The sequence below is a fragment of the Tenrec ecaudatus genome, chromosome 1 (genome assembly GCF_050624435.1).
Source record: "Tenrec ecaudatus isolate mTenEca1 chromosome 1, mTenEca1.hap1, whole genome shotgun sequence".
NCBI lineage: Eukaryota > Metazoa > Chordata > Mammalia > Afrosoricida > Tenrecidae > Tenrec > Tenrec ecaudatus.
This window is the reverse complement of record NC_134530.1, coordinates 415,847-429,999: the sequence shown is the minus strand read 5'-3', so window position 1 is coordinate 429,999 and position 14,153 is coordinate 415,847. Positions and strand designations below refer to the sequence as shown.

At 61.9% G+C, this 14,153-nt stretch overlaps 1 protein-coding gene across 1 annotated transcript; it reads left to right on the top strand.

Annotated features, from left to right (window-relative positions):
- Window positions 1-245: 245 nt before the first annotated feature.
- On the top strand, window positions 246-13,795 carry ARHGAP45 (Rho GTPase activating protein 45). Its single transcript, XM_075535109.1, has 23 exons — window positions 246-335; window positions 1,316-1,640; window positions 4,109-4,252; window positions 7,205-7,289; window positions 7,364-7,436; window positions 7,542-7,608; window positions 7,764-7,901; window positions 8,059-8,123; window positions 8,201-8,311; window positions 8,455-8,535; window positions 9,547-9,735; window positions 10,191-10,328; window positions 10,451-10,641; window positions 10,980-11,098; window positions 11,182-11,256; window positions 11,369-11,470; window positions 11,583-11,755; window positions 11,893-12,081; window positions 12,182-12,319; window positions 12,406-12,635; window positions 12,748-12,958; window positions 13,226-13,319; window positions 13,426-13,795. The coding sequence occupies exons 1-23, from the start codon at window positions 246-248 to the stop codon at window positions 13,659-13,661; spliced, it is 3,264 nt and encodes a 1,087-aa protein (XP_075391224.1). The 3' UTR covers window positions 13,662-13,795.
- The last annotated feature ends 358 nt before the right edge of the window (window positions 13,796-14,153 follow it).

Below are 14,153 nucleotides of genomic sequence, written 5' to 3'. Positions count from 1 at the left end.
GTGGGTGGGGCCTGACCGCACCTTCGCGCCTACTGTGTGGAGGAGCAGGCCGAGGTGGCCGAGGCGGAGGGAGTCGGAACAGGTCTGAGTCTTTCTGGGCCACTGGAGGCCTTTTCCTGGTGGGGGAGGGGGAGGCTGGGCCTGTCACGTGGGCCTGACAGCTGGGGTACCGGGTGGCCTGCAAAGATGTGGTCCCCTGGCCGCTGAGACCCCACCGCCGCCCCCAGCGGCCTCCCTCCAGCACCATGTTCTCCAGGAAGAAGCGAGACCTCATGAAGACTCCCTCCATCTCCAAGAAGACCCGGGCGGGGAGCCCCAGCCCGCAGGCCTTGGCGGTGAGTGGCCTGTATGTGTGTGTGTATGTGTGTGTGTGTGTTTGTGCGCGCGCGCGTGCGTGTGCATGTGCACGCAGAGACCCCCAGACCTGCGGGAGCAGGGCAGAACCGCTGGGGAACCCGGTGGCCATGCCATACTGGGCCTGCCTTCCATGGGGCCAGAGACAGTCTCCACAGGACTGGTCTGCAGGCGCCACCCTGGACGACAGGAAGGGACATCAGCACTGGCCAGGATAGGGCCTTTGGTGTCGCTACCAGGGTTAGGGCCTGGGCAGTGGGTGGGGCAGGTGCCAGGGAGGGGTCTTCTCAGGGAAATGGGGGGGTGGCAAACACCACTAGGACAATGGGGCTGTGAGGGGTGGCTGGGTGGCTTATAGAGCAGCTGGGTGTGCTATGGGATGGCTGGGGATGGGAGTGGGGAAGGGGTTCGAGAGGCTCAGGGTGTTGGGGGCCTGGGAGATACTTAGCATGTTGGGGCTCTCCATGGCCCTTGGAGGTCTGTAGGAATTGAGGATCCACGAGGCCTGGAAGTCATCTCTGGGACTTGGTGGGGGGGGGAAGACTGGGTCTTGGATGTGCCTAAGAGCCCTGGGCCATGTCCATGGGCCAGGGGTCTGTGTGGCCCTTAGTGTGAAAGAAACTTTAGCGGTGACATCACAGGGAAGTGGGTGCGTCTGTGGGACCTGAGAGGGCCCAGGGCCCCAGGCCTTCCCCACCCCCATCAGGAAGTGGGACAACTCCCTGCACCCTGCAGGCCCCGCCCCTTGCTGCGGCCTGGGCCGAGACCGTTGTTTGTGAAAGCGCTAAAGAAGAGGATGTTGGGTAATGAGGGAGGAGGGACGCTACATCAAATCTCAGCCCTGTGACCTCTGGCCTTTGACCCTAGCAGAGCCCCACTTTACTTATGGGGAAACTGAGGCAGTGTGGGCTAGGGTACCCCATCCCTGGCCCTTGCCCCATCCCCGCTCTGCCCACCCCAGGAGCAGCCCAGGAAAGACGGTGCCGATGCAGCCGGGACGGCTCTGGAGCCTCCAGCCGTGGCATGCAGTGCCAAGGCCGCAGGGACACTCAAACGGCCCACCAGCCTGAGCCGGCACGCCAGTGCTGCAGGCTTCCCGCTGTCTGGACCTGGCACCTGGACGCTGGGCCGGGGCCACCGCAGCCCACTGACAGCAATCAGCCCTGCGGACCTGAGCGCTGAGGGGACCTGCCTTGATGCCACTGACGACATCGCCTGCCTCCTGACTGAAGTAGCCCACTTTGCTGAGGCCCTGGAGAAGCTCAGAGAGTGCGTGCACCATGAAGGTGAGGCTGGCAGCCTGGGACCGGGGATTGGGGAGCAGCGAGGGAAGGGAGGTGGGGCCGGGCCGGGTGGAAGGCATGGGAGGAGGCTCAAAATGGGGTTACCAGGAGAGCTGTGTGGAAGAAGGCATTGCAGCAGAGGCTTTGAGGGGTGTGTAGGAGTTTGGTGGCAACAGGGTCGACTCACCAAAACCAAACTACACTCCCTGCCATCAAATCCGCTCCAACTCACAGGGACACTACAGCCCAGGGGTGGGCTTCTGAGACCGTCTCTGTACTAGAATAGAAAGCCTCAACTTTCTCCCGCTGAGCGGCTGGTGGATTGAAACACCAACCATGTGGTTAGAAGCCCTTGGAAATGATAGGGCCCATTTGGAACAGCAGCCGCTGACATGTGGAATGTGTGACGCCCAGGCGGGAAGTGTGGAGGGAGGGGCCGCAGCAATGGAATGAGGCCTGGGTCTGGGTCTGGGGTCTGGCGGCCAGAGACTCAGGAGGGACAAGAGGCAGCACTGCAGGAGAGCCACTAGGAGTGCGTTTGCCTCTGGTGAGGTTTTGGGCTTTCCACGCGGCTGCTGCCCACAGCCCAGCTTCCTGCTCAGTTATTTTCACCAGCTTCCTGTCTGTCCCTGGCAGCCCAGCGGGCACCACGGGCGGGCACGGCACCGTGGCTTCTGCTGGGCCCCTCATCCTCCCGGAAGTGTGTACCAGGCTGGGCCTAGCTCTCTGAGCCGCCCACCAGCTGACCATTCACCAGAGGAGGAAACAGAGGCCCCCAATGGGCCCCTGTCCCTGTTGCACTACAGCCTGTTGGGGGCTGTTCGGTGCCAGCAAGCGGCCTGGCCATGCAGGGAGACTCAGATCCCTGTGGTCCCGGGGGTGGGGCCAGCCCAGCCCAGCTTCCTGGGGAAACTTGCTAATCTCAGTTCTTTTTCTGTAGGAGCTTCCTTTGAGGCTGGCCTAAGTCTGCTGTGGGTGGGGGGCGGGAGGGGGGAGGGGCGTGCTAGGGCCCTTTGTGCCTGGGAGGTAGGGGGCACAGAGGAAGGGTCTGGTACCGGAAGACCCGGATCTCCTGTGAGCCTCCCCAAACCAAAAGAGCAGACATCGGGTGATGCTGACTCACAGTAGCGCTCCAGGAAGGGCAGAACCGCCCTGTGGTTTCCCAAGACGGACCAGCAACAGGCAGCCTCATCTCTCTCATGTCTGCCGGTGGGTTTGAACTGCTGGCCTTGTGGTCAGCAGCCCACCCCACCTGCTAACCCACTGCACCTGGCCCCCTTCTCTAGTTTTGGGTCCGGGAGTCTCCCTGGCTCTGAGCATCCAGCCCCAGTGTGCTTCTGGTCCTGTGTTTGTTGCGGCCGTTGCTGGGACTGGGTACCCGGGTGTGGGGGCGGGTCCATACCCCTTCCCTGTAGTGCTTCTCTGGGCCTCATTTTCCCCACCTGCCTTTGCTTTAGATATCTGGTGAGCCAACCAGGGGTTGGAGGCATGTCCTGAGCACCTGCGTGTGCAGTGTGGATGGAGGAGTCCTGAGTAGGGCCGGGGCTACTCCACTTGGGGTGGGGGGCTCCTGTAGACTGGTCACAGCCAGTTTGGCCTTGGCCAGGACCCAGAAACCCATCAGACCAGGTGGTAAGAATCTGCGGGACCATATACCCAGAGCCAGAGGTGAGGCAACAGTCTCCCAAGGCAGGGGGCTTGGTGCTGAGGTTGTGAGGGTCAGGGGAGGGCTGCTGGAGCTGGGGCCCTAGGGGGTCCCCGTGGTCAGTGCAGAGGAGGCACCGCCCCTGGTTTTAGGGCCCAGCCTTTAATTAAGCATCCTGCATAGACCAGAGGACTAGGTCTGCAGTTCAAACCTACCAGTGCGCCTTGGAAGAAATATATGAGGCTGTTAGCTTCAGCAAAAGTGGACAGCCTCAGGCTGTTGGGTTCTCAGTGGAGGCAGTGGGCGTGTGCGTGTGCATGTGTGTGTGTGTTTTGATAGGTGGCTTGGGGTCAGGGGCTCCAATGTGACAGAGGGGTCAGAGCTGCTTGCTTGGCTGCAGCCAGATCCCCAGTCTGTTCCCCCCCCCCCCCGCACCCATGCCTGTGTATGCAAGTGTGTGTATTTGTGTAAGGAAAACAGCCCTGGGCTCCCAGCCGGTTGTGACTGTAGACGGCATGTGATGGCACAGAGTCAAATTCCCCTCTCTCTCTGCCTCAGTTTCCTCATCTGTAAAGTGGGGGTGGGGTGAGTACTGCCTCGTGGGACACTATTAGGGCAGTGAGAAGACCTGGGGCGGGGGGAGCAGTACACAGCCTTGGACCCCCTGATCCAGGGGCAGGCAGGGCCAGGTGGACCGTGAGGAGGTGGGGCAGGGGCTGTAGGTGGAAGATCGAGCAGGAGTTGGTTTTCTGGCAGGTGGAGGCATTCTAACCAGGGGACTGGCAGCCCGGCCCTGCCTCAGTGTCCGCTCCCACTGTGTCCCCAGACCTCTTGGAGGCCCGCCGGCCGCTGGCTTTGGAGAACCTGGGCGAGGCCCTGCGGGTGATTCGGCAGGTCATCACCAGATACCCACTACTGAACACGGTGGAGACCCTCACAGCAGCCGGCAACCTCATCAACAAGGTCAAAGGTCAGCATCTATTTCTGAACTTGACCTAAGTCTGTGCAAAGCTCCCTGCTGTCTAGGCGACTCCAGCCCACAGTGGAGGACAGAGTCAGCCGCCCGGCAGGGCCCCCGGCTTTGGCCCTGGGGACAGGTGGCCGGGCGTGTCCTGAGTGGTGGCTGGTGGGCTCATGCCACCAAACTCTGTTCTCGGGTAAACACTTCACCCACTGTACCACCAAGGTGCCGCATCCACAGCGGTGTGAGGAGGCGCCCCGGAGGCACAGTGGATTAAGTGACCACCCACGGGCGCAAGCCCACCAGCCATGTCAGGGGAGCAAGGTGAGGCATGGGCTTCCTCCACAAAGAACCCAGCCTGGGTCCCCGCCCACTGCCCGGCTTGGTCCCACGGGACACCCTGGCTGGATTCAGCTCCACGGCCGAGATGGAGTAACAGCTACATGAGGATGCCCTTGCCAATCGACCACATCCACATGTCTGATGTAGTGACACAGGCCACCCTCACATTCACCTTTGCACCCACACTCAGAGCCCCCCAAGTTGAAGCCCTGCCCCTTCCTGGTCCTGTTTCTGAATGTGGTCTCAGCCTGTGTCTGCTACAGCTGTTTCCTGTTGGATCTGTGATTTTCCTTTACTATCATATCAGGGCTCGTCCACCCCGTGACATGCAGCAGGCGTGTTAACATGTGTCAGAACTCACCCACACGGTGACATGTACCAGGCGTGTTAACATGTGTCAGGGCTCGTCCACACGGTGACATGTACCAGTCGTGTTAACATGTGTCAGGGCTCGTCCACACGGTGACATGTACCAGACCCACATGGTGGCATGTACCACGCGTGTTAACATGTGTCAGGGCTCGTCCACACAGTGACATGTACCAGAACCACACGGTGACATGTACCAGGCGTGTTAACATGTGTCAAGGCTCATCCACACAGTGACATGTACCAGAACCACACGGTGGCATGTACCAGGCGTGTTAACATGTGTCAGGGCTCCCCCACACAGTGACATGTACCAGGCGTGTGTGAAAAGCAAGGCTCTGGAAGCTGAGGGAACCCAGTCGAGCTGTTTCAACGAAAGGAGGTCCTCCTCCGGCTCCTCGGGGCGAGAACCTGGCAGCGGCCCGGCCATGCCCCTTCCCCCGAAGGGTGGCCCAACAGCTTGTGGGAAGTCTCAGACCTCCACTAAAATCACATGTGAGCAACATTTTGCTGAAGATGATCACAGCAGTACATTGACGGGGAGCTGACAGAGGTTCGGGCCAGATTCAGGAGAGGATGTTGAACAAGAGCTATCATTGTTGCTGATGTCACATGGATCTTGGCTGAAAGCAGAGAAAGCTGCGTACTTGTGCTTCATTGACTCTGCCAGCACCTTCAGTTGTGTGAACCACGCTAAACTGGGGGTGGGGTCATCTTGAGAAGAATGGGTGTGCACAACTACTGCATTGTGCTGGTGCGGAACCTGTCTGTGCACCAGGGACCTGTGCGTGTGTGAATAGCACAAAGGAGACCGCACGGCTGACAGCCAGCACAGGTGTGTCTCATCAGCATCGCACCCTCTAACACTCGCTCAGTCTGCGTGCCGAGCAGGTAATTCCAGAAGCCGGACTCTGTGGAGGATGCAGCATCAGGGTTGGAGGAAGGCTCATGAGCTAACAACCTGCGATATGCAAATGACGCACCCTGGTCACTCGAGGGGAAGAGGAGCGGAAGCAGCCCTCAGTGTGGATGAGAACGGAATGTAAAGAAGACCCAAGTCAGCGGTTCTCAACGACCCTTTCACAGGGCTCGCCCGGTTCATCACAGTGACAAAATGACAGTGATGAAGTAGCAACGGAAATAGAGTTAAGGTTGGAGAGTTCCCACCACATGAGGAGCTGTCTGAAAGGGTGTCGGCATGAGGAAGGTGGAGAACTGCTGACCCGGACCAGGAGACGCTGAAACAAACGGCGAGACGGCTGACGTTGTCAGGGCTTCATTTTGCTTGGCTCCCGGGGAGCCGCCGTCTGGAGATCACAGCATGCATTGCACTGGGCAAATATGCCGCCAAGGACCTCTCTCAAGGGCGGAAGAGCAAGGATGTCACTTCAGGGTCCAGAGTGCACCCGGCCTGAGCCATCGTATTGTCCACCACCTCATAGGGCACGTTATCAGGAGAGACCTGTCCCCAGAGCTTGGTCGAGTGGGGAGGGAGTGAAAAAGAATAGGGCTGACAGGATGGCCGGGACAATGGGCTCAAACGTAGGAACAATTGTGAGGGTGGGGCAGCACCGTGCGGTGCTCATTCTGCCCTGAAAAGTGTCGCTGTGGATCAGGCCTGACTCACCGGCACTTACCACCACCACCCACATTTGGGCAAGCTGCCCGATGGGTATGGACAACCAATCACGAATTGATGCCTCTCAGTGATCGTTAGTACACAGTATTGTAATGACCGTGGGCTGCCAGGCAAGCGACCACGTCGCAGAGGAAGTACATCAGGAATGTTCTCCTGAAGCAACGATGGAGCCTCTCCATCTTGTGTGGGGGCATGTTGTCAGAAGGGCCCATCCCCGGACAAGGACATCATGCTTGGCACAAGGAGCCCATCAAGGAGAGGAAATGGCACTGACAGGGCAGCTGCCACAAAGGACAGCGCAGGACCGGGCAGTGCTGCTCTTTGCTGGACACGTGGTCGCTGTAAGTCGGAGCCCACCTGACAGGCCCTCACAACAATGAGGAAGCATGGCTTGCAGTTGCTTGTGTTTGTCCCACCCCAGAGCAATGTCTCCACGGACACCGTTTAAAAAGAAAAGATCAGGTAAAATCCAGGCTGGTTTTGAAGGATACACAGGAGTCCCGCAGGCAGACCTGCTCTCTGTGCATGCTCTGCAGCATTAAGGGTTCCCGGCAGCTAGCTACAGGGTGGCCACCTCCCAGAGGCCCGACCCCCCTCATCTCTGCCCCCAGGTTTCCATTATGAGTGCAACGAGGAGCTGGACAAGCAGGAGTTTGAGAAGGCCCTGGAGACCATCGCAGTGTCCTTCAGCAGTGTGTGAGTGGCCTGACAGCTAGCCGGGCTGGGAGAGTGTCCAGTGCGGCCATGTGACCCTGACCCCTCACCCACAGCGTGTCCGAGTTCCTCATGGGTGAAGTGGACACCAGCACGTTCTTGTCAGTGCCCCTGGGGGACCCGAGCCAGGTGAGCAGGGGTGGGCAGGAGGCTGCTTCTCCGTGAGCCATGTCCTGCTGGTGACCATCAACCCGGCCCACACGGGGCTGCCCTCACCTGCCTCCTCCCCTGCAGGCCATGGAGCACCTGTACTGCCAGGAGGGGGAGGGCCCACCTCCCAGCACCGAGGACTGCGAGCAGGGTGAGCACGTGCCGGGCAGTGGATGGGCTGAGGGCTGTGGGGCTGTGTGAGCTGAGCTTCAGAACAAGCTGGTGCGAGACTTGGAGGGCCGGCCTGAGGTTGAGGCAGGGAGGTGGGCGGGTGGCAGGGCCCAGGCTGAGAGGGGACCCCTGCAGGGTGCCCGGCCCCCGAGGAGGTGGACATGCTGCTGCAGCGCTGTGAGGGCGGGGTGGACGTGGCTCTGCAGTATGCCAAGAGCATGGCCAAGTACATGAAGGACGTGATCACCTACCTGGAGAAGCGCTCGGCACTCGGTAAGTGGTGGGCGGGTGAGGCGGAGAGGGTCCTAGGTCCTCTCCACCCCTACGCTGCCCCACCCACTCCAGTCCTGTCCACCCTGCTGCCCTGCCCCACATATCGCCACACCCTCACCCGCTCCCCTGCCCTGCCCCTCGAACGCCCTGTGTCCAGAGCTGGAGTTCTCTAAAGGGTTGCAGAAGCTGGTCCACCACTGCAGGCAGAGCATCACCCAGGAGGTGAGACGTGGGGCGTGGTTGTCCTCAGGGCGGCCAAGGAGGCAGAGGCGTCCCTGGTGACCGCCCTTTCCCTGCAGCCCCACATGCCCCTGCTGTCCATTTACTCGCTGGCACTGGAGCAGGACCTCGAGCTGGGCCACTGCATGGTGCAAGCAGCCGGCACCCTCCAGGCGCACACCTTCCTGCAGGTGGGCTGGGGAGCCGTCAGGGGCGGGGCCAGGCTGCAGTAGTGGGTGGGCTCAGGCAGTGGGCAGGGCCTGAGGGTGGGTGGAACCACTGGTGGGCGTGGAATTCCTTGGTGGGTGGGGCCCACTCACAGCCTCTCCTGCAGCCCCTGACCCAGAGGCGGCAGGAGCACGAGAGGCGCCGGAAGGAGATCAAGGAGGCTTGGCATCGTGCTCAGAGGAAGCTGGTACGCAGGACTCGCGGGACTTCCTGGTTTGGGGGGCCACACTGGGACACTTGCGGGGAGCAGATAGCAGCGGCAAGACTGGCCAGCTGCCGCTGAGGTGTACACTTAGCTGACTGGTGCCCATGACTCGTAACACCAGTTGCTGTGGGCTGTGCCGTTCCCGGCACCCGCAGAGCAGACGGAGGCAGTCCATGCTCAGTGAGTCTGTCTGTCCCAGCTGCCAGGTCCCATGGTCATGGGGGACCCTGGGCACCCCCCCTCCACCTTTAGAGGTTGGGTATTAGTTGTAACTGGTGGTGGGAAGAAGCTGGTGGCCAGCAGTCACTGTCAATAACAGAGCTGTCAGTCAAAGTTCAGGGTTCAGTCCAATCTTCCCTCCTCTGGGTCCCGGCTTTGGGCACGCTGAATGGCGTTGTGGAGCCTCTGTGCTTTTTCTGGGTCCTCTCTATGCCTGAGCCCCTCGCCATGTAGCTGTGGGCTATGGTGGATCACGCAGTCAGGCAAGCACAGCTCGCCCGTGCTTGCTCGCTCAGCTGCAGGGAGCAGGTGCCCTCCACAGCAGAGATCCTGCCCCTCGGGTGGTCAGCTGGAGTCTTTCTCCAGCCTCCTTTGACACCTGGCGGGCGGCCTGGTCAGTCAGTCAGCAGAGGAGTCAGGCTCACTCAGCTGATGAGTGAGGAAGGCCACGCCCACTGCCCAAGCTTCCCCTGCTTCTGGGGCATCACTACCCCCTCCTCACCCCGGGCCTCTGCTGCCCCGTGTGTCTGACTCAGGGCAGGCAGCCTGCTGTCCGCTAAGGGGGAAGTAGAGGGGCGAGTGGAGGTGGGTCTGGCTGACGCCTGAGGTCCCCCTGAGGGCCCCTCATGCTGGATCATGGGATTAGGGTTAGGTTAGGGAAGGGTCATTGGAGAGCAGAGGGTGATGGACAATGCACCACGGATGGCATCTGCCTGGCTGGGGGGTACAAGGGTGGGGAGTCCATCCAGGACAGGCTCGACCTCGGCCCCCCAGCAAGACGCAGAGGCCAACCTGCGGAAAGCAAAGCAGGGCTACGTGCAGCGCTGCGAGGACCATGACAAGGCCCGCGTGCTGGTGGCCAAGGCGGAGGAGGAGCAGGCAGGTGGCGGGCCTGGGTTGGGCAGCGCTGGATCCAAGAACCTGGACAAGCGTCGGCGACTGGAGGAGGAGGCCAAGAACAAGGTGAGAACACTGCACGGCCAGCCGGCTGGCCTGCCTGGCAGAGCCCCAGGCGGGCAGCCGCAGACACCTGATATCTGACCAGATAGGTGCCTGCCTCCTCTGTGTGGAGCTCAGGTCTGAAGCTGGACTGGGCTGGCCGCCCCCACAGAGTCCAGGCCACTGACCTGGGTGTCTGCAGGGGCCACCCTCCTAAACAGTTAGGTCCCCGGGGCCCCAGCATGTCTTTTGGGGGTCCTCAGACCTGCCTCTGTGCTCTCTGCTGTCCCCACTCGTCCAGGTGGAACCTGGGCTGCCTACAGCCCTGCCCTCCTGGGGGCTCTCACCTCAGCCCCACCCCACGTGCTCTCAGGAGGGCTGGCACGAGGGTCTTTTTGTTTGGGGGGGGGGTTGTTGCACACAATGCCTCCTTTCCCGGTTTCGCCTAACTATGGCTTGTCCACCCTGTGCGCCCGCAGGCGGAGGAGGCCATGGCTACCTACCGCACCTGCGTGGCCGACGCCAAGACGCAGAAGCAGGAGCTAGAGGACACCAAGGTGACAGCGCTGCGGCAGCTGCAGGAGGTGGTACGGCAGAGCGACCAGATCATAAAGTCGGTGGGTGCCTGGTGCCGGGGGTCCTCGTCTGACTCCGCCCATGACCACACCAAGCCCCCCACTTCCGTCTGAGCTCAGACTTGCCCCACCCCCACCACGAACCACGCCTCTCCCACCCCCAGGTCACCGTCTCCTACTACGAGCTGCTGCAGGCGCAAGCGGCCCCGCTGCCCGTCAACTTCCACATGCTGTGTGAGAGCAGCAAGCTGTACGACCCAGGCCAGCAGTATGCCTCCCACGTGCGCCAGCTGCAGCGCGGCGAAGAGCCCGACGTGCACTACGACTTCGAGCCGCACGTCCCGGCCAGCTCCTGGTACCATGCACTGAACTGGTCCAAATGCAGGGTGTGGGCGGAGCCCTCCGACAGCTCAAAGGCAGAGGCCTTCCTGGGCCCGCGGTCATGTCTGTTCTGTCCAGTCTGGCGGCGTCATGTGGCGTCCTCTCTCTAGTCGCTCTGTCTGAGTCTCTTCTTGTGACTAGTCGTGGGTTAGGGTCCACCCTATCTGCCAAGACCCCTCTTCCACACAGTGGCACCTCCCCAGGCACTGGGGCCAGGACTCCAGCATATCTTTTTGGGAGAACGTGATTCTTGCCAAGGGGCGGGTGTGAGGGTGCAACACTCTCACGGCCTCCCCCTTGGTGCACCCCCAGGTCCCCTGTGATGCGTGTTCGCAAGGGCAGCTTCAATGTTGAAATGGTAGGGACAGAAGCTGGCAGCCGCCTGGAAGCAGGTGAACTGGAGGAGGGGGTGCTGGCCAAGGAACGGCGTGGTAAGTGTGGGGCGGACTAGAGGGGCGTGACTGCGGGAGACCTACGATGGCCCACCTATTCATGGAGAGACATTTACCCATAGGTGGGCGCAGTCACCAGGTGCACAAGTCCTGGCCCATCTCTGTCTCTGATGCAGACAGCAGCCTGGATGTCTCAGGTGAGAGGTGTTAGAGGGAGGACAGTCAGGGACACAGGGTGGGGGCGCAGGGGGCCAGCATGCAGAAGGTGCCCCGGGGGCTCCAGAGGTCTGATGCTTGTGTTCTGCGCAGGGGACTTGAAGAAATTCGAGCGGACGTCGTCCAGCGGCACTATGTCATCCAACGAGGAGCTGGACCAGGAGGCCGGCCTGGGAGCGTCAGCCTTCGAGCAGGGTGGGAGACTGGCCAGGCCAGGGGTGATGTGGAGGGGTGGGTGATCATCTCGCCTTGGGAAGATGCCCCAAAGCCAGGCAGTGCTAAAGGCTCACCCCCACCCCAACCCCAGGCGACCTCGCCAGCATGACCCCCCAGCTACCTGTGGCTGTGCCCAGTGGTCCCTTCCGCAAAGTGGGGCTGTCCAAGGCAGCCCGGACCCACCACCTGCGCAAACTGCGCACGCCCGCCAAGTGCCGTGAATGCAACAGCTACGTGTACTTCCAGGGCGCCGAGTGTGAGAAGGTAGGAGCAAGAGCAGAGGGACCCTGATTGGGGGTGGGGGTAGGCGGTGATGATGAGAGGGCTTCCAGAAGAGGGGGCGCGGCCTTGCTGGGGCCGTGATGTCAGAACGTTCACCCCACCCTCCTGGCCCTCCCCAGTGCTGTCTGGCCTGCCACAGGAAGTGCCTGGAGACTTTGGCCATCCAGTGCGGAGGCAAGAAACTACAGGGCCGGCTGCAGCTCTTCGGCCAGGACTTCGGTCCCGCGGCTCGCAGCACCCCGGACGGCGTGCCCTTCGTGGTCAAGAAGTGTGTGGGCGAGATTGAGCGCCGTGCGATGCGCACCAAGGTGACTGCTTGGCAGGGGCTCAGAAGGCAGGCCTGGGAAGGGGACGAGGCACAGGGGTCGGGAGCCAGGGCGCAGGCTGACTGACAGAGCCCACACCCAGGGCATCTACCGAGTCAACGGGGTGAAGACACGCGTGGAGAAGCTGTGTCAAGCATTTGAAAACGGCCAGGAGCTGGTGGAGCTGTCGCAGGCCTCACCCCATGACATCAGCAACGTGCTCAAGCTCTACCTGCGCCAGGTGAGGTGCGGGGCCGGGGCCAGCCATGCCGTGGTGGGTGGGGTGGAGCCTCATGGAGAGGTCCCTGAGCCTCCCGCCTTCCACAGCTGCCAGAGCCACTGCTGTGTTTCCGCCTGTACCATGGGCTCGTGGGGCTGGCCAAGGACAGCCTGAAGGCCGAGGCCGAGGCCAAGGCGGCGGCAAGGGGCAGGCCGGCGGGGGGCGAGAGTGCTATGGCGGCGACCGTGGCCATGGCAGGCCGGCTGCGGGAGCTGCTGCAGGACCTGCCGCAGGAGAACAGGGCCACACTGCAGTACCTGCTGCGCCACCTGCGCAGGTGAGGGGCGGGCGGCGGGCTGAGATCCCAGGAACCACACTGCAGTACCTGATTCGCGGCCCGTGTGGGTAAGTGGTGCCCCGCCCCTGCTCAGCCCACTGCCCACCCCCAGGATCGTGCAGGTGGAACAAGACAATAAGATGACCCCGGGGAACCTGGGCATCGTGTTTGGGCCCACACTGCTGCGGCCGCGGCCCACGGAGGCCACTGTGTCCCTGTCCTCCCTTGTGGACTACCCCCACCAGGCACGGGTTGTGGAGACCCTCATCGCACACTATGGACTGGTCTTTGAGGACGAGCCTGAGGTGGCGCCCAGCTCCCAGGTGGGCAGCGGACCCAGGGCTGCATCGAGGCTGGGCAGGAACTGGAGGGAGCCGTAGGGGTGGAGGGTTCTGAGCACTGGCCCAGGCCATGGGAACCCCAACCAAGGCTGCCTCGCTCAGGCCTGGCCAGACTGGCCATCTTGCTGGGCCTACCTGCTGGACTTGTTTCCAACTGGAGTGTCCTGGGACAGAGGGCTCCTAGCTAGCTAGATGGGTGGGCAGTGGAGCCGCAGGCCACCAGCCCCAGCTGACCCCATATACCCGCAGGATGCGGCGGCCACTCAGTGGACAGAGGCAGTGGGGCAAGTGCCGTTCCTGGAGGTGGGCGAGGTGGCAGCTGAGCCCTTGCAGGAGCCCCCAGGTGAGTCCTCTTCCATTGTCAACTGCACTCCTATTCCGTCTGCTCTTCTGTCAAGGCAGTCTGTCTTACCTGTCCGCCTGACTCTGGTCCTCTCGGACTTCCCCAGGGTCCCACCTGCTTTCCAATGACTCGGACTCGGAGCTGGAGGAGCCCACGGACCCGCTGTCATCAGGGGGCGCCGAGGCTCTGCAGCGCCTGAGCTTCCTGGAGCAGGCGCATGAGGCCAGCCAGGAGGGTGTGCACAGTGGCAGCGAAGACGAGCTGCTTCTGACACAAAATACCAACCAGTCCAACAACACCAGGGGGCTGCGTGCTGGGTCCCCGCTGGGAGAGGCAGCCTGAGCTCACCGTGCTGGGTAGAGGACTGGACTGGCTCAGCAGCTGTCACAGCTATGTTCCCACACAGTGGCTGCAAGGGCCTGACGGGCGTGGACGCAGAGTTTAGCTTTGGACACTGGCTTCTGGACTGTTCCCCAAACCTGCTTTGGCCCCTGGGCTGCTGTCCCTGCATGTCTGCTGGAAGGAGCTGCCCAGCAGGTTGGGCTGCACCAATAAAGCTTTGAGCTGAGCTTTCCTTTGCTGCCTGGGGGAGGGGGGGTGGGGGGGCGGGCAGAAGGATGGCTCTCGTCCCTGTCCTCACAGGGCCCCACTCCCAGGCTGTGAAGACACTTGGCCTCAGAGGGATGCCTCAAGCAGACCTCACCTTCGCTGCCCAGGGCACAGAGGCCAGTTCTTGCCCTGGGCCAATCAGGAGTAGAGGACCCATGAGTGGGGTCCCTGCAGGTCCTAGGCATCAGATCAATAGTGCACACTATTGTGAGGGAGGGGCCAGCC